The sequence below is a fragment of the Lonchura striata genome, chromosome 3 (assembly GCF_046129695.1).
Source record: "Lonchura striata isolate bLonStr1 chromosome 3, bLonStr1.mat, whole genome shotgun sequence".
In the NCBI taxonomy this organism is placed as follows: domain Eukaryota; kingdom Metazoa; phylum Chordata; class Aves; order Passeriformes; family Estrildidae; genus Lonchura; species Lonchura striata.
Window position 1 is genome coordinate 111,656,572 of NC_134605.1, and position 23,436 is coordinate 111,680,007.

Here is a 23,436-nt window from a genome sequence, read left to right on the forward strand (position 1 = left end):
CGAGGGGCTGCAGGGCTGGAAGGAAGCAGTAACAGGGGAAAAAAACCTCCAAAATATTTCCCATCAGAGAAACACAGCTACAATTTGCTAGTTTAAAAGAAAAGCTGCCATAAATATCCGTGACTTCACCCCTGTAGCTAAAGGTTTTTCCTTTCTATGGGAAAACAAGCCTTGGGAATGAAGAGTTGCCAGGTGAGCCACATGTTTAGGATGCTAAAGCTGCACAGATGTTGGATGGACATATCCAACACCTCGGTCACTCCTGAGGTCTCTCTGCCCCTGGAGGGCTTTTGGGGAGCCAGGCAAGGTCCTCCCGTGTCCAGCTCCCACCCTGTCCCTGCCTGACCTTTCCCATCACTTCCCATGGCTCATAAGGAAAATGGGGCAAACTTTTTATTAGGGTTTGTTGCTACAGAACAAAGGGTGATGGTTTTAAAGTAAAAACAGGTGATTTAGACCAGACAAAAGGAAGATTTTTTTTTTTATTATTATTATTATTATGAGGGTGGTGAGGCACTGGTAGAGGTTTCCCAGAGAGGCAGTAGATCCCCATCCCCATAAACATTTCAAGGCCAGGTTGAATGGGACTTTCAGCAACTTGATCTACTTGAAGATGTCCCTGCCCACTGCAGGGGACTGGACTAGATGAGCTTTAAAGGCTCCTTCCAGCCTAAACCATTCCACAGCTCTGTGATCACACACCTGGGGGCCAGGGCTGCACCTACAAATGTCCCATTTTGCTCTTGCTGATGGAAATCCATCCTAAATGCCTCCCTGTGAGCCAAAGCAGAGGTTCTTCCTGGAAAGGCCAGCTCCATCCATCTCCCAGCTGTTTGTTCCTGCAAAGCTGAGGTCGCTGTTGGCTGGGAGGGGAAGGGTGGGGTTTTCCCAGGTGGAATCATTGCTGCAGGACAAAATGGTACCCACGCCACGGTGTCCTGGTGCTGCTGGTTGCTGCATTGATGGATGGAGGCTGCTTAGCAACTCCTCAGCACTGGAGAGGGAGCACAGGAGCAGGGAGAATAAAAGGGTCACTGCTGCTGATGTCTGTGGGGCCACACATGGAATTCCCTCAGATCCTCTGAGATTTCACTCCTGAAAGGTTCCTGCACTGACAATGGACCCACCGAGTCATCCAGGCTGGAAAAGTCCTTCAAGATCATTGGGTTAAATTATTCCCTCAGCACTGCCCTGTTCAGCACTAAACCACATCCCCAAGTGCCACATCCACACCCTTGGAACACTTCCAGGGATGTTGTTCCCACCACAGCAGTCCAAACCCAAATGATCCCAAGCACACCAGCTCTAGAACCCCTTGTCATGAAGGTGCAACCAAGGTCAGCCACAACATCAGGTCCTGGGACATGCCAGGGACATGCAGCCCTGCTGGGGAGTCATGGTTGGGAAGGACAAGCTGGCAGCTGCAGTGCAGAGCAGCACCTGGATAAATGAGCTTATTTGGAGAGGGAGTCTTCAAAAATCACTCCCAATCTGTACAGCTTCGCTAGGCTAGACTACAGTTTTGCCAACAGAAATCTGAATTTCCTAAAGTTATCCCTACAGCAGCTCTGCTGCTGTAACCTGCAGGGGACACAGGCAGGGAAAACTTTCCATACAGCCTGAACAATTTCAAACAGGAATGTCTCCATGCCCAGGGAACTGCTCAACCATGGATGTTGCCTGCTCCTCCAAGGCCTCCCCAGCCGGGTTTCTCCAGTTTTGCTTGAGCACTGAAAATCCTCCTCCTTTTTCCCCCCATGTAGAAGGTGTCTCCCTCTTTCCCAGCCCACTGGAGTCTGTCCATGGGAATCACATTTCCAGGCTGGGAAGCAGCAGATCCATGCTTTGTTCTCTGCTCTTCCCTATCCCCACTCTTGGAGACAGAATTCTGGGCTGGATGGACTCCAGCCTCCTCCAGGATGTCTTGGGATATAAAGAATCCCTCACTGGATGAGGAGCAACTTCCCTAAGGGTACAAGGGTACTGCCCTTTTAATCTATTTTAACACCATATCTACATTATTCTGAGGCTGCAAAGGCTTTAAACCATGCAGCCCCCTCAGAGTAAGCATTTTAATTTTATGTGAATCCCTGGCATTTGTGTTTCTAACCCAGAATTAACATCATAAGCAAATGAATTTATGCCCCTTCAGTCTACAGATTTCTTAAAATATATTTAGCTATGTGCACAAAACCTTTCCTCTTCTGTTTTTTTTCTGTTACAGTTTTTCTCTTGAAGAGCACAGGAATATCCTTATCTCCATCTCTTCCCTTCCCAGTGTTTTGCAGATTCCCTGACAATCATTTGATACCCTGCTCTCCTGACTGCTGTCATCAGACTTTTTCTGTCCCTCACCCTCCTGCCACCGAATTATTTTGGCAATTGGTGGCAACTTATTTCTAAGAGAATCATTTATTTGTATTAAAATACCCATGAAGACACAGTTGTTTGGAGTATAGCTGCAGAAACGGTACAATTTTCAGTAATTCAATATTATGTGATTTAAATATCACACCACCTCTACTGCCTTGTGCCTCTGTTCAGGGATGGGGTTTGGGTGGGAATGATTTTAAACTTCAGGATAATGTCCCTGTGCATTTCAATTGCTCTGTTAAACATTGATTCTTATGGGAAAATTTATTTTCCTTTCTATCCACCACAGGAATACTTTTTTTTTTTCTTTCGAGAGTGTTTAGTGGAGCTCCTCTCTACTAAAGTTTTCTGTCCTAAATTTGTATTTGAGGCATTTTTTATTGTCAAAGTTTTGTCTTTCCTTTGCTATTTCTATAATTCCATGTAGGGCTGCTCTTCACTTGTATTTTTGTACTTTCCATCTCTCTGAATTCCTGCTTCCTGAACATCATCTCCATCAGTGCAATGGACAGATTTTCATCCTTTGAACAGAAACATCATTTCCTGAGACGATTTCCAGTTTGCCTTTTTGAGTTTATCTTTACATCAAGTGCAAAACCACCAACATTGGGAAGGATTTCTCCCCCATGTAGGCTGAAACCTTTCCCTGTTTAATGGGATGTTTTTCTTGGCCAGGCTCCCACTGCAGTTTCAAGTAAAAGTTAATATATAAGACATATAGAAAATGTAATACATATAATACATAAGAATTAAATTTCTATTCTTGGGCTGATTATATTCTGTATTCTCCAAATTCTCACTTCTGGTTTTAAGGGATCTCCTACCAGCCTTTAGTTGAGGTTTTCAGCTCCAAGTCCTGCTACAGCCTCAGATTCCTTTAACCCTCCAAACCTGAACATTACTTTCCCAGCCTCTAATTTCTTTTTAGGAACAAAATTTCTGACACAGAGCCAGCACGGTGGTAATGCCATTAATTCCTTCTCTCAGGAAGAATTTCTTGTCAGGAAAAATTTATTTGCAGAAACAATTTTTCCATGGAAAGGGTGGTCAGGCATTGGAACTGCCCAGGGAGGTTTGGAGTCCAAGGAAGGACTGGATGTGGCACTCAGAGCTCTGGGCTGGTGGCGAGGTGGGGATCAGTCACAACTTGATGGACTTGAAGGTCTTTTCCAACCTAAAGGACTCTGGAATTCTGTAAAGAAGAGCAGAGATGGTGCTAAAACCACGAGTCAAAAGAACCTCCTTGCTTTCAAACTCCTCAGAAAGAGCAGTCAAACCTTTTATTGGAGAAAAGTAACAAGAAACCCATCCCAGGGGGATGAACTGGGGGGGTTCTCAGAGCTCAAATGAACTCAGGGGGTTTCCCTGGATGCACAGGCATGGATCCAAATGATGGTTATGGGCTGGAGGAGGATCTGTGACTAAAGACATGCCTGGAAGCTTCTGTGCTGAGAAAAGATTTGAAGGGGGTTTGGGCAGGGATGAAAAAGCCTCCCCAGTGCTTTTATTCAGCTGCTCATCCAGAGAGGAGTTCCCAACAAAAGCCCAGAGCTTGTTTAATGGTTTAACATTCCCTGTGAATCCTTGGGAAGCATCTGACACACTGCTTCTGTACAAATAACCACAGCAGCACTCTACAGATGACTTATTTGGTTTCCCAGTGGGTGTGTAAGTAAATTAGCAAAAAATAAATGTCACGCTGCAATGACTTACTCTGTTTCTAAAGGCTCTGTTTTACCTCTGTATTTTTGTTGGTTTAACAAGTCCTTAATTAAATTCTGTTTTCTGGCATTGGAGCTGATGTGATGACACAAGATAAAGTTGTTTAGAATTCAAATCTTCCTCGATTTCTCATTGTGGCAAAGGAAGAGATAAGAGCAATCAGGCCCTGCCTTCCCCCGGTTGTGTGTGGCTGTAACTCCAGCCAAGCAGGAGCTCTCAGCGTTCCAAAATCCCTCCTGCTCTCATGGGTTTGTCACTGCTTTGAGAGGATCACACACACAAAAAAAAATAATGTGTGGGCTCCCCCTTCTGCCTGAGAATATCAGTGCCTGGAAAAGAATGGGGATGATGGAAAGGTTTGGGTGGGAAGGGACGTTAAATCTCATCTCAGACACCTTTCACCATCCCAGGCTGATCCAAGCCTTGTCCAGCCTGGCCTTGGACACTTCCAGGGATCCAGGGGCAGCCACAGCTTCTCCGGGCAACCTTCTCTGGCAGTGGGAAACCATCAAGGAGGACCAGGATGAGTTCCTGAAGCATCAGGTTCCTGTAAAACACACCAGGCAGGGCACTGAGCATCTCTGAGCAGCTGGAACAACCTGTTCCCAGAGCCACCCACCAGCCTGGGGCTGGCAGGGCAGGACAAAAGCAGCTCCACTGATTCCTGGGATCAGCTCCACTGATTTCCTGATTCCAGACACAAAGATCATTGTAGATCTGCAACCTAAAGCATGGAAAAGGTTGTTTGGAGTGGGAGTAATTTCCCTTTACCAAACTATAAATTAGGCCCTCTAAGCCTCCCTGTTGTCCAGAGAGAGAACAGCACTAGCAAAAATATTATTTATCCCATGTATCTTTGATACTTATTCTAGAAAAGCAAAATTGTCTTCTAGATTCTTTTTTTCCTTCTCTTTCCCACTGCAAAGACAGGGGAGGTGGCTGATCTCATAGAACCATAGAATCTTTAAGGCTGAAAAATATAATCAATGAGGCCCAGCACCATGGGCACCTCTAAACCACATTCCAAGTGCCACATCCACACGTTTTTGGAACACTCCCAGGGAAGGTGACTCCACCACTGCCCTGGGCAGCCTTTTCCAGTGCTTTGCAACCCTTTCTGTGATTGGATCCTGTATTTTTAGGAGCTGAAGCAGGACAGAAAGGTACCTTCCTGCTCCTATCTAAGCCTTCAGCAAGTTTCAGAGCATCTCTGTAGAAAATACAGAGTGGGAAGCAAACAATCTCATCTACCTAAAGTACAGTTTAGAACATGAAAGCAGAATGATCTGAAGGCTGGGATTAAAACCAAAACTGACTCAAACTGGAGATAAAGCACTGGCAGCTCTGGTTATGGAAAGAATTGAAGATTTAGGGAAAGAATCAGTGTGTAAATTCATCATTTCTATAAGCAGAGGGCTCAGAGACTTCAGTGGTCCCTCCTTTATCTGGGATATATCATTAAATATAAATTCTGATTTGGGATAAATCTGGGCATGCCCTGGCCAGTCTCAAATCCACCACTCCAGTATTTCTGGTTCTGCTGTGAATCAGCGCTCTCCTTCTGCAGGGGGATTTGTTTAGCTAATTCCTGTGAATATTCCACTTGTAGGTGCCTATTTTAACCCAGGCACTGCCCTAAGGGATGTGCACAGCATCACCCATGAACTCAGATGAGTTTTGGGCTAGAAGAGTAAGGGATGGCTCCTTCCTACAGCAGAGGTGTCAAAAAGTGGCCAAGAAAGGAATGTGCAAAACTGGAAATAAAAGATCTCCTGTGGAAGGGGAAATAGTTCCCACTAACACTTGGTGAGCAACACAGCTTTCTCTCCTTTTTTTTTTTTTTTTTTTTCTTTTCATGCTGGTAATTCATGATTTGATCACAGATAGCAGTGATTTAGCACAGAGCACATTCAGTGAAATCTTTAATGCCACACAAGATCCCTGGGGTAATTGGAGGCTGTGAAGGTTTGGCTGCATCTGGCAAAGCCCTGAGCTCCTCATTTCCACAGGAGTCCCCAAACACAACATCTGCATCAGCCCTTGGACTTGTTAACTCGGCTGGGTCTTCCTGGTGCTGTGCATTTGGGTGCTTTTATTTGGCTTTTTGTTCTTTTCACCTCACAAGGGAGAGGAAGAAACAGAGGAGCTCGGAATGCTGAGGCTCTGTGTTGAGGCTGAGCAAGGATTTCTGCGTGGACTCAGGGCTGTGGATTTCTGAGCTAAAGATTCTGAAAACTCCCATTTTGCTACATCTTCACCAGTGCCAGTGCTTTGTGAAGGGAAAAGGGAGATGGAAGTGGAGAAGAGAATGGAAAAGAAGGAAAAGGGAAAGGGCAGCTTGGCACAGAAGGACCTGGAGGACATTTTCTTTCTGGAGCCACTTTCTCCAGATGCAGTTTGTTGACCCAATTATTTGCTGAATGTCGAGAGCTATGTTGAAACTGTGAAGCGGTTTGACAATGGAAGAAGGAGGTTTGGATGTTTGATGTTTCCCAAAGCTTTTGGATGGTTCCCAAAGAAGGGAATGGAGCTGGGAAGGGGCTGGAGCACCAGGAGGGGCTGAGGGAGTTGGAAAGGGGCTCAGCCTGGAGAAAAGGAGGCTCAGGGGGGACCTTGTGGCTCTGCACAGCTCCTGACAGGAGGGGACAGCCAGGAGAGGAGATCAGGCTCTGCTCCCTGGGAAAAGTGACAGGATGAGAGGAAATGGCCTCAGGCTGTGCCAGGGGAGGTTTAGGTTGGATATTGGGAACAATTTCTTCCTGGCACAGCTGCCCAGGGCAGTGGTGGAGTCCCCATCCCCGGTGGGGTTTAAAGCCATGTGGATGTGGCACTTGGGGACATGTGGTGCTCATAATCATGTGGTTCTTTGCTATTTTGAAAGCACAAGAAAACTCAGAGGCAACAAAAATGACGCTCCTTCCTACCGCATTCCAGAGAGAATTTCATTATTTTCACTCAGATGTTCCCACATTTTGAGAGATTTCTGCATTTTCTTAATTTTGCAGCCAGCCATGAGTGAGAGATCAGAGCACCAAGACCTCTCTCTCCAACAGCCCTCCCCTGCTCCGTGATTTCAGAGAGAAACAGCATCACCCAGCTCCGAAATCCAGCAGCACCAGGGAAGCAGAGAACTGGAAGCAGCAAGATCCAAATATCAGAGCTAGGTTTTACCTTCTCAGTAAGCCAAACTGGAATGCTCAGACCTCAACCTGAGCTGCCTCTCCTTGCACGTTGAGACAGGGATGGGTGCCTTAGGGAACATGGAATATGGAATATCACGGCTCTCACACACAGAAGCATCACAGGAACTCAAGATTCAGGAGCCAAACCATTGGTTTGTTCCATGGGCACATTTCCAGGGGAGCCTGTGACACCAACTCTGAGCAGGGCTCTGCTAATTCTTGACATTTATTAAAGCCACAGCTCAGTGAGTGATGTAATTACCTGGACATTTCCATTTTCATGTTTAGTAATTCCAAATGAAAGTCCAAATAAAGCCCATTTATTATTAGATTACTAATTTATCTCTTTTTTTAGCACTCTCCTTGTGGTATTTAACCATTCACAGTGCAATTCAATAATCACTTAGTGAAGGTATTCAGATTACATCCACAGTAGTAGTAGAAAAATGCTGTTTCATTCCTTTTGTCCCACGATTTTTAGCATGTAATAAACAACAAGTAGCAAGCATAAAGCAAAAATAAAACGACTCCTAGGTATCCACCTCTCTCTGATAACCGAGCTAATATTGTTATTTTAGATGAAGCATGGTTAAAATAAATCCCACCTCATGTCCTAATGACCACAAGCATGGACAAAACTTGGGAAGGGCTGTGGCAGGGTCGGTGGAAATCCTCTGCCCAAAGTCACGATGCCAGGGCCCCATCTGTGCCTCCCTGCTTGGCTGCAGAGTTTTGGGAGCCACGGGAGGGATGCCAGCATCCCTTTGCTCTCCTGGTTTCCTCACAAAGGAGCTGGTCCCAGGGAATGCAGATCCCAGGGGATGCAGATCCCAGGGAATGCAGATCCCAGGAGATGCAGATCCCAGGGAATCCAGATCCCAGGGAATCCAGATCCCAGGGAATCCAGATCCCAGAGAATCCAGATCCCAGGGAATCCAGATCCCAAGGGATGCAGATCCCAGGGGATGCAGATCCTAGGGAATGCAGATCCCAGGTGATGCAGATCCCAGGGAATGCAGATCCCAGGAGATGCAGATCCCAGGGAATCCAGATCCCAGGGGATGCAGATCCCAGGGGATGCAGATCCCAGGGAATCCAGATCCCAGGGGATCCAGATCCCAGGGAATCCAGATCCCAGGGAATCCAGATCCCAGAGAATCCAGATCCCAGGGAATCCACATCCCAAGGGATGCAGATCCCAGGGGATGCAGATCCTAGGGAATGCAGATCCCAGGGGATGCAGATCCCAGGGAATCCAGATCCCAGGGAATCCAGATCCCAGGGGATGCAGATCCCAGGGAATCCAGATCCCAGGGGATGCAGATCCCAGGGAATCCAGATCCCAGGGGATGCAGATCCCAGGGAATCCAGATCCCAGGGGATGCAGATCCCAGGGAATGCAGATCTCAGGGGATGCAGATCCCAGGGAATGCAGATCTCAGGGAATGCAGATCCCCGGGGATCCAGATCCCAGGGGATGCAGATCCCAGGGAATGCAGATCCCAGGGAATGCAGATCCCAGAGAATCCAGATCCCAGGGAATCCAGATCCCAGGTGATGCAGATCCCAGGGGATGCAGATCTCAGGGGATGCAGATCCCAGGGAATCCAGATCCCAGGGGATGCAGATCTCAGGGAATGCAGATCCCAGGGAATTCAGATCCCAGGGAATGCAGATCCCAGAGAATCCAGATCCCAGGGAATCCAGATCCCAGGTGATGCAGATCCCAGGGAATGCAGATCTCAGGGGATGCAGATCCCAGGGAATCCAGATCCCAGGGAATCCAGATCCCAGGGGATGCAGATCCCAGGGAATCCAGATCCCAGGGAATCCAGATCCCAGGGAATCTGTGCCCACAGGTGATGGATGCCCATTCTACAAGAGCAGGAGTACATCCCTGTGCCAGCTCTATCTTTAAAATCAGCAGGAAAAAAAAAACCCAAAAAATACAAACAAACAAAAAAACAACAAAAACAACCAAAAAAACCCACACACACACCAAAAAAAAAAAACAAAACAAAAAAAAAAAAAAAAAAAAAAAAAAACCACTAAACGAAGAGAGGAAAAGGGAACATTGCAATCAGAGCTGATTTTATTTTACTCCGCCGCCACCGGGTGTCACTCTTGCCTGGGAGTCAGAAAGGATTTTTTTTGGTGGCTGATAAAATCCTTTTTCATCAATAAAATCCTGCGGCTCCCACTGGTGACAGCATCACCCTCACTTATCACAAACTCACGGTTCCAAAATCGAATTACCGACTCATTAGATCTGGGGAGATCTGGAGCTGGCACTTTGGCCTGCGATGCTATTTGCAAAACGCATTAAATCATTTTCATCATTATTTGTGTAAATGCAGCTGGAAAATTTAGATCTGGGTTTAGATCAGGTGTCCGAGGGAAAGAGATGAGGAGAGAAAGTAGGGATGGGTGAAAAAGCCCAAAAATGAGGTTTCTGCAGGTGTCTCCTCAGCAGCAAGAATGTGATAGAGCAGATGAAGCTGTAACACCTTCCAGCCTTTGAAGTCAAGGCAGTTCAGGTCTCACGGATCCTGTGACTCAGAATTTGGAGGAGATAAAGGCTACAAACATTACACAACCCCCTAAATATGCATTCTTCAGAGTATTGGTGACTGCCTAGTGTTGAGGGGAGTTTGCTTTTCTCTGATAACAAACCTGTCTTGCAACAGCTAAACCTGCTCTCCTGCTAAACTTGGTATTTTTCGAGCTCTCTCGAGACTCTCTGTTTCCTCCTAGGACAGAAAATCTATTCTCTTCTCACACAGATGAAATCCAATGTGGGATCTTTGTCTGAGGAAGGAACCACTCCAATAAAATGCAACGTGACAGGTAAAACCAGTTGCTTTGGCACAGGCTGGATCAACAAACTGAGCAGCTGATAGGGAAAATAAAAATTTTTAGTCAACAAGAGGAGAAAATTCTCATTAGGGGCCTCATTCTAGCACATAAATTGCTGATAATACCTCACCAGAGGTAAAAATTGTGTTGAAATTCCACAATTAAAGCACAGCTATAATGAATTTCCCTTCCATAAACAGGCCATGGATGGGATTTATGGGGATATCAGAGCCTGGGATTCCCTCTGGGTAACATAAGAATAAGCATCACATCCTATAATGCCATAAAATTTATGGCCAAGACTTTGAACATTGGAATGACTTTTAAAAAGAGGGAGATGTCTATAAAAAGTTTGTTTGGTGGGGCTTCACTCATATTTTGCTGCAAGAAGACGTCAAAGATTCGTTTATTTATCTGGGGATTCTTTTCACAGTGAGGGCAGAAGGTCACACACAAATACCTTTAAAAATCCATCTCAGGATCAGTGTAATTCAGAGTTATGAATGGCCTTGGAAACGATCAATCCTTCAAATTTACCAAGTTCCAATGAAAATAATAAAGCACAGAAACTGCTTTGCAAAAATTGGGGTGAATCTCCTGAACCTGCACATTTGCACAACGTCTTGCATCAGAAACTTCAGCAATTCCTCTGGAAACAAATAAATAAATTTTTATAACAAGCAGAATTTTGACACAAATTATTTGGAAAAATCAATTTGCTGTTTTATCCAGATTTTTTTTTCACCTGTTCTTAATATTTGTTTTCCTTGACACTTTCTTTCTCTATTAAAGTAGAAATAAATTCATAACATGTCTTCTGCTTTCGCTTGTGCCTCCAAATTTCTAATTCCTTTATGATTTCTGGGCACAAAGAAGGTCTACAGCAAATCCATAATCGATGCTTCTCTTTCGTTGCGCAGCCGAACAAATGGAAAAGCGGATTTAAAACGCACTCGATTTAGTTGCTTGCTGTGGTTTGGATGAACGGACATCCAAAGGACTGTCACGCTTTCTGGCTTGCTCGGAGATAAAATTCTTTCTAGATGATCTGAGAGCTGAAACATGCCTACCTTCATCAAGATAAAAGCAAAAATTTCTTCTTCCCTGGCGGGCTGGTGATAACGCACGCCCCGGGCAGGACACGCGTAACCGTGTATTACTAAGTAAAAGTAATCAAATTTAATTGTCAAAAAAAAAAAAAAAAAAATATATATATATATATATATATTAAGATCCTGTTTTTTCTCGTCCACATCCCTGTTCAAGCCCTGCCTCAACCAGGTGGGCACAGCCATCACTGTGGCTCCTCAACCTGATGACAACAGCGTCGCATTCAGAAACTCGATAAATGAATGGGAGGGACAAGCAGTGCCTCCCCCCCCCCAAGGATGTTTTGTTAATTAAATTAGCATTTAAATAGGCAGAGCTAATCTGGGAAGTCAGCCCCTCATTACAGTAACTAGGAAGGGGGAAAAGAGCTGCAGACAATTCCCTACAAGATGGGGTTAAGTTGGCGTTTCACAAACTATTTGCCCGGCCTGTCCCTCCCAAGTGAAAGCTGCCACCCCCCCCTCTTTCCTCCCAGCATAATTAGCATCTTCCAGAGCTGTGAATGGAAACAATATCCTCCCTCCGAGCTGTGCCCCTCCAGGGAGATGCTTCCCACAGATTGTGGGACCCCGAGCCAGGGAAAGGGCTTGTGGAGGAATTCACAGTGGGGGAATGACACTGAGGCAGAGCTCGCTGCCAGTGCGAGAGGAGCTGCACCGCTGGAATTCAGCGCAGGAAGCAGGCTGGAGCATAAAGGGAAAGTCCAGAGGCAGGACTTGCAGAGAGCCATGAGAATTTATTGCTCCCGAGCAATAAATAATAATAAATAATAAATAATCCTCCCAAAGCGCCCATCCACAGCACCAAAATTGAGAAGGGTCTCTGCGCTCTAAGGGTGTCTCTGCCTTTGAAGAACTTGGCAGGAGTAGCAATGGTTATGTGTAAATATCGTTTCTCCTTGGCTATTAGAAGTGAAGGAAGGCTAAAAAAGTGATTTTTCAATTTTTAAAACGGATTTTTCATTCCGAGTAGAAAACTGGAGTAAAGCGTGCAAGACTTAAAACCCACCAGGGACCTCTTTGTATTGTAAATGCAGGCGAACCCAATGGGAAGAAATGAGGATGTCTGACTCAATTCAGAAGGCTGAATGATTTCTTTATTATAACTATGTTAAAATACATTAATATACTATATAAAAGGAGGATACTAAAACTATATATTACTTTCTCTGACTTTATTTCTAACTTTCCTACAACTTGTGACCCTCTCTCTCTTGAGTCCAGCCATAGGTGGATTGGATTGGCCATCAGGTTCAAACAATTCTCCAAACACATTCCACATAGGGAAAAACAAGGAGCAGAAATAAAATTCTTTTTCTCTTTCATTTCTTTCTGTACACCTCTATAAAAAATCCTGAGAGGGAGAGAAATGTGCTTACCACATCTTAGGATCAAATTCAAAAGTGGTGTGTGATCCTTCCCCTGTAAGATTCGCTGTTTAATTTTACCAAAGCCAGTGGTGACTGATACAGGAGAGGAGGTGCAGGAGGAAGGGCTGGCTTTGGGTGGCACCTGCCATCCCCAGCTGTGTTCACACCTGGCCACGGGCTTCACCCCATTCCTCTAAATCAAATTCCAGGTGACTCAGCCCGAGGTAAAAACCACCCACCCTCCACTCAGATGAAAAGTCAGCATGACATTTATCTCCACGGCCAAAGTGCTCGCTTTCAGAAAACCTTGGTGCGGTTTTGTCGAGGCCCCAGCTGGAAAATACCACAAGAAGTTCAAAGCTGGGTTTCATCCTGTAATTGGATCCTCAAGTTCACAAGTGCAGGGACCAACTGTGCAGGCTCAGAGTGGGAAGTCCCCTCTCACAGGGAACTGAGGGGCTGCAGGTTCTGCTGTTTTCTCCTGCTGCAGATAAAAACTCACTTTTTGCTTCAAGCTTTCACAATTCTGCTTGCTCTGACCTGTTATTTAATATTTTTTTTGTAGCTTCAAGACATCTGCCCAGCCCTCATGCTTGCTTGGGATGCTGTTAGGAACATGGACATTAATCCCAGTGTGATTTCAATGCCAACTTAATATTCGGTTTCTCTCTGCTTTGACAAGATATTCTTCAGGTCAGACATGAAATGATAAATGTTGAGTGCAGTTCTTCTGGGCAAAAAGTGCCACCTGCCAAAATTTTATCTCAAACCCACTTGGACATGTGTTATTTATTTCTTTCTGTCACAAAGCCTCATTCAATGTTGGAAAGCCAAAGAATTACAACTGAATTTTAGGGGGGAGGGGGTTTCTGTCCTTGCTGAAATCTGCCCTTTCAAAGCAACATTGAGAGAATCTTTGTTTTGAACTAAAATAGCAGCTGCAAAGGTTTTCAACCATGACCATTTAAATGAGGTTTGGGGGTGGTTTTTTTGCATCTTTGCATTTTAGTTTCGTTCTTGGTCTTTGCAATGTGATTGAGCAGTTGAGGGGAATATTGAGGATAAATTGTGATATTGTTCAGGCAGTGTCTGATTATTCCTGCTGAGGTTTTTACTAAGCTGCCTTCGGTGATACTGGACCCACCAGGGGTTGCTTTGTGAAACCAGATCCAGACAGGACCTGACCCATGGTCCTTACCTTGAGTTGTAGCTCATGATGGTTCTCTGGGGTCTTTGGCACAGGAAAAACGTGGAGCTGATGGAGTAAAAACAGAGGAGGCCACAGAAATGCTCTAAAGACTGGAGTTCCTCTGCTCTGGAGCCAGGCTGGGGGTGTTCACCTGGAGAAGAGAAGGATCCAGGGAGATCTCAGAGCTCCTTCCATGTCCTAAAGGGGCTCCAGGAGAGCTGGAGAGGGACTTGGGACAAGGGATGGAGGACAGAACACAGGGAATGGCTGCACACTGACAGAGGGCAGGGATAGATGGGGTATTGGGAAGGAATTCCTGCCTGTGAGGGTGGTGAGGCCCTGGCAGAGGTTGCCCAGAGAAGCTGTGGCTGCCCCTGGATCCCTGGAAGTGTCCAAGGCCAGGATGGGTCTTGGGGCGACCTGCAATAGTGGAAGGGGTTGCTTTGGACCGACATGAGCTTTTAATGTCCCCTCCAACACAAACCATTCTGTGATTTTGTGATCTTAAACCGATGTGACTTATAAAGTGATTTCTGATGGACAGAAACCCTGTGGAACACAGAGGAAATTCCAAGGTGAGGTGTGCAAGTTCCAGAGGCAATGCCGTTGTCTGCTCAACATGAAATACCTCAGTATTTCCCCAAAAGGAGGGAACTGAGATGTGATGGGCTTCCCTTCAGCCACCCGGGGTAGAGTGGCAGGGCCTGGGGTGATCCTGAGCTCCCTGCAGTCTATAAATCCATTTTGGCTGCTCCCCCTGACGAATCCCTCTATTCTGAAGGACTCCACATACAAGCATTCAGTGCCTGGCTCTCTCACTTCAGTATGGATATTGAGGGCCTGGAGCGTGTCCAGGGATGGGAACGGAGCTGGGGAAGGGGCTGGAGCACCAGGAGGGGCTGAGGGAGCTGGAAAGGGGCTCAGCCTGGAGAAAAGGAGGCTCAGGGGGGACCTTGTGGCTCTGCACAAGCCCTGACAGGAGGGGACAGCCAGGGGCAGGGTCAGGCTCTGCTCCCAGGGAACAGGGACAGGATGAGAGGGAATGGCCTCAAACTGTGCCAGGTTGGTCATTGGGAAGAATTTCTTAGCAGAAAATCTGGTGCCCAGGAAGTTCCACCTGAACATGAGGAAGAGCTTCTTTCCTGTGCAGTGACCGAACACTGGAACAGGTTGACCAGAAAGGGTGTGGAGTTTCCCCCACTGGAGGTGTTCCAGGACTGTCTGGATGCAATCCTGTGCTCTGTGCTCTGGGTTGACCCTGCCTGAGCAGAGGGGTTGGACCAGATGACCCGCTATGGTCACTTTTAGATTGACCAGTTCTGTGATTCTGTGCTTAGACATCGGAAGGGGCTTTTTTTGGAGTCCCAATTCTTGCAGGTGTCCAAGGAGCACCTGGACATAGCACTCAGTGCTCTGGTCTGGTGACAAGGCAGTGATGGATCACAGGTTGAACTGGATGATCGCAGAGGCCTTTCCCACATTAATTAATTCCATGATTCAGCCAGCCTGCTCCATTACCAAGCTGGAGGCGGGAGAAAAAACTACACCTCCCAGCGCGCATCGCGGCACCCCGCCGGGAGCTGAGGAGGCGTGGCGCTGCGCGATGCTCGCTGGGAGTTGTAGTCCGGCCGGCATTGGCCCGGCACGGCACCTCCCTCCCGGGCGCTCCTCCCCGCTCCGGCTCTCCCTCGGCAGACGGAAGCCGGGCAGGGACGGGGGAGCCGCGAAGGCTGGAGCGGCAGGATGGGGGACTCCAAAGTGAAGGTGGCGGTGCGTGTCCGCCCCATGAACCGGCGAGGTGAGACTCCGTGTTCTTGCTCAGCATCCCTCTCCCCTGTCCTTCCCGGGAGCGGCGCGGGGGTGCCGGTCCTTGGGGACAGGTGTCGGTCGGGACAGGTGTGTCCCGGTGCGGGTGAATGGGTGCGTGTCCGTGTGTGCTTCAGTGTTTACCGGGAATAAACACGGCCCGGGTGGGCACAGGCGGGCGGCCGCGCCGTGCTCGCCCCCCTCTCCCGAGATCCCTTTTCCCAAACCTGCCTGGGTTGATGGATTTATTTTGCCTCGTCCGCTCCCCCGGGCGAAAAAAAGCTCTCTCCGCACCTCCTGCACCTGCTCTACAGCCGGTTCCTGCTGGGACAGCGCTTCCTTCTTCCCGCTTTGCGGATTTGGGGGAAAATGCCTCTTTTTTCTGCATTTTGTCCCGTGCTAATTCACCCCGCTGCTCTCCAACCCTCGGGGCTTGAGTGGGACGCTGTTAACCAGATGACAGCGACACAAGGACAAAAAACAAGCAAGAAAAGACAGAAGAGGAAGCGAGAATTGACAAGAGAATTTTTGTTGTTGTGGTTTTTTGGGTTGTTGTTGGCTTTTTTTTTTTTCTTTCCCCTCGACGAAACTTGCCTAAGGGTTATGGTAATCAGACCGTGGTCTGGGCAGCTGTTTAAATGTTTATTACTTGTCTTAATTAGAAAAACTTGCTCTGGATGATGAGGAAGCAAGTATGAAAAGGCAGCTTCAGCCAAGGAATGGGAAGGTGAAGAAGGCAGAAATCCAAGAAAGTGTAGGATGGCGCTTTTTTTATCCCACATTCTCACAGGAGTATGCCAATAATTCCTTTTGGGGAATCCAGTGAAGTCAGTTTAGTAGCTGAAGCAAAAAAAAATGAGGGAGAGGGAAAGCCCTTTATTGCCTACACCATCTGACATATAATACCTTTTTAATTCCTTTCAGTGAAAAGGGGTTAAAACATTAAATGCAGTGATTCTATGCCTGTAAAACGGCAGCAGGGGAATGTTCACTGAGTTCACAGGAGCTCCTGGATCCCACTTCCAGCACAAGAGATGGAATTGATGCCTTTACAGTCTGGTGGCTTAGAGAAACTGAGGATATTTTGACCAAAAGCTTCATTTTGTTATACTTCAGGAGCCAGCTCTCAAAACAGAGCAGAATCCATCCTTAGAGAGAATTGGTTGGAGGAGATGGAGTGGCCGTGGAGGAGTTGGTGGGAGCTGGGAGAGGAGCTGGAAGGTGGTGCTGGGTGTTGGTGACAGATCTGGGCTCTTGCTCATGTCCCTTTCCTGACATAGGTCATTTCCTTGGCTCTGCCCCAGACGTCTCCTGGCTGCTTGATGTTCCTCACCCCCGGGATTAGACAATAATTCAGGCTGGAAGGGACCTCTGGAGCACGTCAGATGAGATGAGCTCGCACAGGGCCTCCATCAGTGAAGTTTGGATCTCCAGGGGTGACTAATGCACCTCTTCCTCCCACATGCATCCTCGGTCTGTTCAGCCCCGAGTTTGTCCATATGTCCCTTTCCAGCCAGGAACTGCTGGGAATCTAGAGGAAATCTAGATTGTATCTTAGTACTCTCTTTCATGGAATATTCTGAGTTGGAAGGGACCCACAAGTCCAAATTCTCTTTGTCTTTTATTCTGAATAAACTTGAAAATCTTATGGACAGGATGACACTTGTCAGGAAGCTCATCCAGGAGTGAGGGACATTTGAGTATCAGTCCTTGATGCTCATCAGAGAGAAGGAGGGCCTGAACCCCCCACTCTTGGCAGTTTGCTGCTATTAAATATCCTGTTACTTGTGAGTGATACCTAAATCCATTTAAGTCTATCCTAGAAGATTCATGTATTTTTCTCCCTCAACCAAAATGTCCTGGAAGTGTTTTTTTTTTTTTTTCCCCAGCAGATTATTTGTCACAGTCCAGATGTTTGGCTGGGTCTAAACAACTGATCCTCCCTATGGTATTTCTGATGCACCTTGAATTTGTAGAAACAGACAGTGGTATGAAGGCTACAGTTTTTCTTACCTATTTAAAGTTAAATTTAAGCATTTTTGCAACTGATTTTCTGAAGATTCATCCATTTGTAAGATTTCTGGGGCCTTGCTTTTTCTTAATTAAGTTTTGAGGCAAGAGACAGCTTTCCTGGAAGCTCTTCCATACACATTTTGTTCTGAGCACTATTTGTATGGAGCTCTGGGACTTTGGACGTGAAGCAAGTATTTGTTTTCTTCAGGATCACGAGTAATGTTCTTTCCTTCCCTCTGCACCGAAGGGCTTAACGTTACAAACCTGTCAGATGGCTGAGACTGTGGAAAGTTAAGCTTTGAAATATTCTCGGTGTTTACTTGTGGTGGTGGTGGTTGTCTTTGGTGTTCGAGTTATTAATTTCTTAAGGCAAGGGTTTATTAGGTTAATAAAAGTGGTGTGCTTAACTGTTAGGAGTTTTTACAGCTCATAAAAGTATAATGGATTCCTTGCCTGCATGTGGAAGGGATTTGTGTATCAAATAATTGGTTATTTATAGCACTCACATTTCAGGGTGTTTGGATTGAGGGTCTCGCTTCATTCTCATGCAGAGTGGTAATCCATAAATTCAGTTTATAGCACTAATTTTTAGTGAGAGGAAGTGTTTCTAATTGTACTTGGGTTTGGACTTTTTCTGCATCCAGGCTACTTCATTTTGTATCTTGCTTCAAATGAGACCTCAGTCCTACCAAGCCTGTGCTGAAGCTTTGCTTTTATAAAATTGCTGCTGTGTCCACACGTTCGCAGTGCCACGTCTGAAGCTGGAGGCTCTCCTGGGTGGCAACTGAGGCGTCTTTTTTTACATCCCTTCTACTTTGCAAACTGGGATCTCGATTAACAGGCTTTTATGAATTAAATAATTCAGTACTGCTTTGTTAGATAAGGCTCCTGGTCTTTTATTTTCTTGGCTCTGTAATTCACTAAAGTATTTCCTAGTGCACTGCGTTATTCAGATGAGGGTTTGATAACAATCAGGAAGTTCTTTTGGTGTTTTATTTAAGATTTGCAGTGGATTTCCTTTTGCAAGTGTCATGTTTGACTTCTTTTAGCAGATATTCATCATATTTCAGGTAAATGCAAATCTCAGGCCATACCATGAAGCAAAACAAATGACAGCTGAAGGCTTTTTAATTAAGAATTTTATGACTGAATGCTTTGTTTTCAGGTGATGTTTGGGTACAGGCTGTACATAAGTATATTAAGTCACTGTGTTTCCTTGTGTTTTTGAATCAGTTCAGTGTCGTGTTAATTAATGCTGACAAAAGTTGTTCTGTTTTAAAAGAACATGACTTGTGCTCAAGGATATTGCTTGACACTTAAGCCAGTCCAGACTGCTACATCTCCCTTGGGTCAATACTTTTTGAACAAGAAAGGCAGGAAAGCTACTGCCTGTATTCTGGCAATGCTGCCATGTTAAACTGTACTAGGATTGTAGTGTAAGACCTGCAGCTCCAGTTTAAATACCTGGGTTGCCTGTAAGTACACATTCAGGTATCTGTTGTGTTGATATGTATATTTATCCAGACTGTCAGTGTTGAAACAGGGATCTTCTCATGCTTTTATGCTGAAGATTCTGTTTCCAGTGCATGTGAGGAAGGAATTTGCTTCTGTATCTGTACAAGCTTCTGATCGCTGTGTCAGGTGGTAATTTTATGTCCTTCTATTCTTCTTGTAGGAGGTTTCATTTCCAGCTACTCGAAACGTTTTTGGGGTTTGAGGTGAGGAAGTGGGGGTTGTTCCTGTGCTCTTGTTTGTTTGTTTTGCCATGGAAATTACTACAGAGACAACTTATCTATAAACTGAAGTTTGTGCAAGCAGGTTTATAAGATTAATTACAGTATTAGAGGGCGTGAAGTGGCACCTGTTGTATCGTGATGGCAATGTGCAAACCACAAGGCTTTTCTTCACCATTATCCTTGTAAAGCACGACTGCCTGGAGTTTGGAATATTTCCTGGTGATGGTTGATAAGCTATAAAACTGTTTGGGCTACAAGCAGGATTAACCTTGAGATAAGGCGGCACATGGGTAAAAGATGCAGAGTTAATGTTTCATCTTGTGAGGCAATTGTATTTTAAGGGCTTCTGCAGCCTTACTCCTCCCCACAGCCAGAGACTCCCGGACATCCAGCGTGGATGCCACAAAGGAATTTTAGTGCTGATTGTACCTTCCAAGGAATTTTAGTGCTAATTGCACCCTCTGAGCTCCAAGTGCAAGGGGAGGTTCCCTTGCTGCTCTGGTTTCAGGCTGGCTGCTCCTCCTGAGGATCAGATACACCTGGAATAGCTCTGCCTTGGCTTTAGGGTGCTTGGTGGCTGAGCAAACTCTTGCATTTCATGCCTGTTAATAACTCTGGAGTGTTGAACTTCTCTGGGAGCTCACCAGAGTCCCCACACTGATTTATTTACTCTGTCCAGGGGTGTTTGCAGAGCTGGCTGTGAGCAAGGTCCATGTCCAGATCCATGACGTGCCTTCACTAAAGCTGTTTGAAAAGCTCTTTCCTTGCAGAAAACAAAGCAGCAGAGGATAGAAGACTTTTTTAAGCATTTGTACAACATGGAATTAGGGTGAGAGGGCACCTTGCCTGTTCCATGTGCTCGTGAGTTTGAGTTGATTTCCCCTCATGGACAAGCTTTCATAGCATCATGTGCCTTTCCAGATGCAGTCGTACATATTTAATGACCTTTAATTGCTACAAACTGAAAATTTCATGACTTACGTTTGAGCAGTTCATACAACAACAGAAGCTTGAAAGGTGCCTTCATGATACTTCATAAAGTACAAGTGAAATAACTGCATTTTTGTCAGAATTTATCACTACATCTTGTTTTTATACTCTTTTTTTCCATATAAACCCTCAGCATTATCATGTAGATGGAAGTTATATTCACGTTCACTCATCTCCTCAGTTAGTTTTGCCTTTATTTGTATTGGCTCCTACGTGGCAAAGAGAAAGTCACTCTTGGGAAACAAATATTGGCAGGGAAACTTGAGGACTTGTTGTCTTTGAACTGGCTTTCACATTTTTTTTCCAAACAAAAAAACAACAGAAAACTCCAAACAACAGCCCTTTTTTTATTTTTTATAATTTAAAAAAAAAAATTATTTGTGTGATAAATATTTAAGTTACAGGTTAAACATTTCTCAGTTTTTGCCATTTGCTTTTCTAGACCAAGAAAGGTATGAGAAACCAATTGTGATTTCTTATCCAATGCAACTTGACGGCTCAGGGTACAACATTCCAGGACTAACCTCCAAGGGAATGTTAATCTCCTGAAAATCTACTGGCAATTTAAAATATAAAATTTCTATCGTCTGTCTTCACAGGAGATTATTTGAGCTTTTGTATTTGTGGCCAATTTTGGCTTATGAGCTTAGGAGAGGCACTTTAAAGCTTTCACATTTTATTTGTTATACTTCAGTTGGCTTTTCCAGCTTTTGTGGAGCCCTGCAAGGCCGGTTGTTCTGGTTCCCAGTGACTCTACAGAGCCTGAGGCCCATCTCCAGAGGGTCCTGAGGTGTCACTGAAGGTACAGCTGCCCTAAATCTGCTAGTGGAACCAGGAGGAATCTGAGACAACTTTTATTTGACCTGTGTTACAGCTTCAGGTTCATGGCTCTGTTTCAGGGAGGTTCTGGATTAAATGGTATTTGAAAGGGCTGGAAAATTGTCAACCTTCCTAAACTAATTTCTTAAGCTGAGATCTAATGGAAAAACTTACATGGAAGTCAAAGCTCTTCATTAACTGGGTAGTGCTTTCCCTTAATTCATAGAATCATGGAATGGTTTGGGCTGCAAGGGACTTTAAACTCATTTTATTCCAGCCTCTGCCATGGGCAGGGACACCTTCCACCATCCCAGGCTGCTCCAAGCTCCATCCAGCCTGGCCTTGGACACTTCCAGGGATCCAGGGGCAGCCACAGCTTCTCCGGGAAACCTGTGCCAGGGCCTCCCCACCCTCACAGGGAACAATTCCTTCCCAAATTCCCATCCATCCCTGCCCTCTGTCCATGGGAAGCCATTCCCTGTGTCCTGTCCATCCCTGTGTCCTTGGGACTTGTCCCAAGTCCCTCTCCAGCTCTCTTGTAGCACTGTTAGGCACAGGAAGGTTGCTGCCATCTTATACAATGAAAAAAGTAGGGATTGTAAAGTGGAAAACAAGGAGAAATAATTTATAACAGACCTTTCATCTATCCTGGCTGTGGTACTAAAAGCTCTCATTACACCATGCCACCCCAAGCCACGAGTTTAAAACCTTATTTACTGTATCATTGTTCACCTTAAGATTATTTCAAGCTGCCCTGCAAAAGCCTTGTCTTAGGGTCATTTTGTTTGGGTCTGAAATGCAGTGAGCTGCAGTGGGATGGTTTTTAGGGTGGTGGCTGAGGAAGATGCAGTGTCACCAGGGGGCAGTTCAGGTGTTTCTGTTGTGCCACCTGAGGCAGCCCCTAGAGTTGGGTACAGCATTATCTGACCTCTGTTCTCAGTAGCTGCAGCCAGTCCATGCAAACAGTTCCCAGCCAGATCCATCAGCAAAGACAGAAATTTCCCAGAGGTGAAAACATCCAACATTTTCCAAAATACCTCTCTCCCCTTCCTCCAAGATTCACACACACTCCGTATCTCTGCCCTAAACCTGATTAGGGCAATTTCAAGTGGCACCATTGCCAATGTTTGTTAACTCTGTTGTGGAAAATCTGCTGTGGTGAGTTTATGATTACCAGACACATGACTGCTGTTCCAGAGGGACTGGAAATTCTTACCTGTAGTAGTGGGAATGGGCCATGCCTGCTGAATCCACTGTTCCTTGCCCTGTTAGGCTGCTCCTGGGTTTGCTTTTCCACCTCTCTCTTGCTTGCTGACTTTCCCACCCTGTTTGAAACTCACTGAATTTCTTAGTGAAAAAGCCCAAAGCGTATATGGGGAGTGAGTTGTTTTTATAACACCCACAATGCTTTTATCCAAGGCGTAGTAGTGATTTGGGATTTACACAAGTGTGGTTTCAGCTATGATCTACACTGAATCCCAGTTTTAAAAAAGTCTTGTGAGGTGTTGAAAAATCAAGGGAAAAAGGGAAGGAGAGTGGCTTCCTTCAACCCCCACCTTCCAGTGTCACAAGTAAAATAAAAACTCATCCAAGGAACTCTCTGTGAGCAGCTTGGACACAACACTTCACAATTATTCTTGCACTCAGCCCAGCTTTGCTTAACACTTCTACTGCTGTGAAATGTAAATGGGGAGAAGTGACTCAGATAAGTGTTACCCTTTTATTATGGATGTCACAGCTCTCTCATTCTGAAGCTGTGAAAGAGATTTTCATTCTCTGCAATAAATGGTTCTTGATATTGAGAGTTTGAGTTTTAATTCTCCAAAGAGGAATTAGCTGATTAGTTTCTTGATTTGATGAAGCAAATGAGTAGTTGATTGTGTTTGCTCAGTAATGACTGAAGGTAGAAACAAGTTAGCAATAATAATAGGTGAGATTTTCTTTTTGTTTGAGGTGCAAAATTTGAGATAAGTCTCCAAAGCTTGACAGTGAGCTTCTTCTATCATCTTTTAATTTCACCTTTTATTTTTGAATTTCATGCTGCCTGAAAAAAACACACCTGAATAGTTGAAGAAAATTACACCAAACTTTGACTAGTCCTTAGTACAGGACGAATTAATTGGGATGTTTGGATGTGCATCCTTATGATCTTATCTTGGTGCATCCCAATTTTGTTTGTTGTTCAGGAGCAGCAAGTACCCAGCTCACCTGGGAGACACTGAAACCAGTAAAAGTAAGGGTGGAGTCCTTGTGTGATCATATCCAAAAGAG

General features: G+C 45.4%; 1 protein-coding gene across 2 annotated transcripts in view; it reads left to right on the forward strand.

Annotated features, from left to right (window-relative positions):
* Window positions 1-15,492: 15,492 nt before the first annotated feature.
* Window positions 15,493-23,436, forward strand: part of KIF13B (kinesin family member 13B) — a 120,203-nt gene continuing 112,259 nt past the window's right edge. For both annotated transcript variants that reach the window (XM_077782478.1, XM_077782479.1), the window contains exon 1: window positions 15,493-15,599. In XM_077782478.1, the coding sequence (XP_077638604.1) occupies window positions 15,545-15,599 (55 nt within the window). In that variant the 5' untranslated portion in view covers window positions 15,493-15,544. The remainder of the gene's footprint in view (window positions 15,600-23,436) is intronic.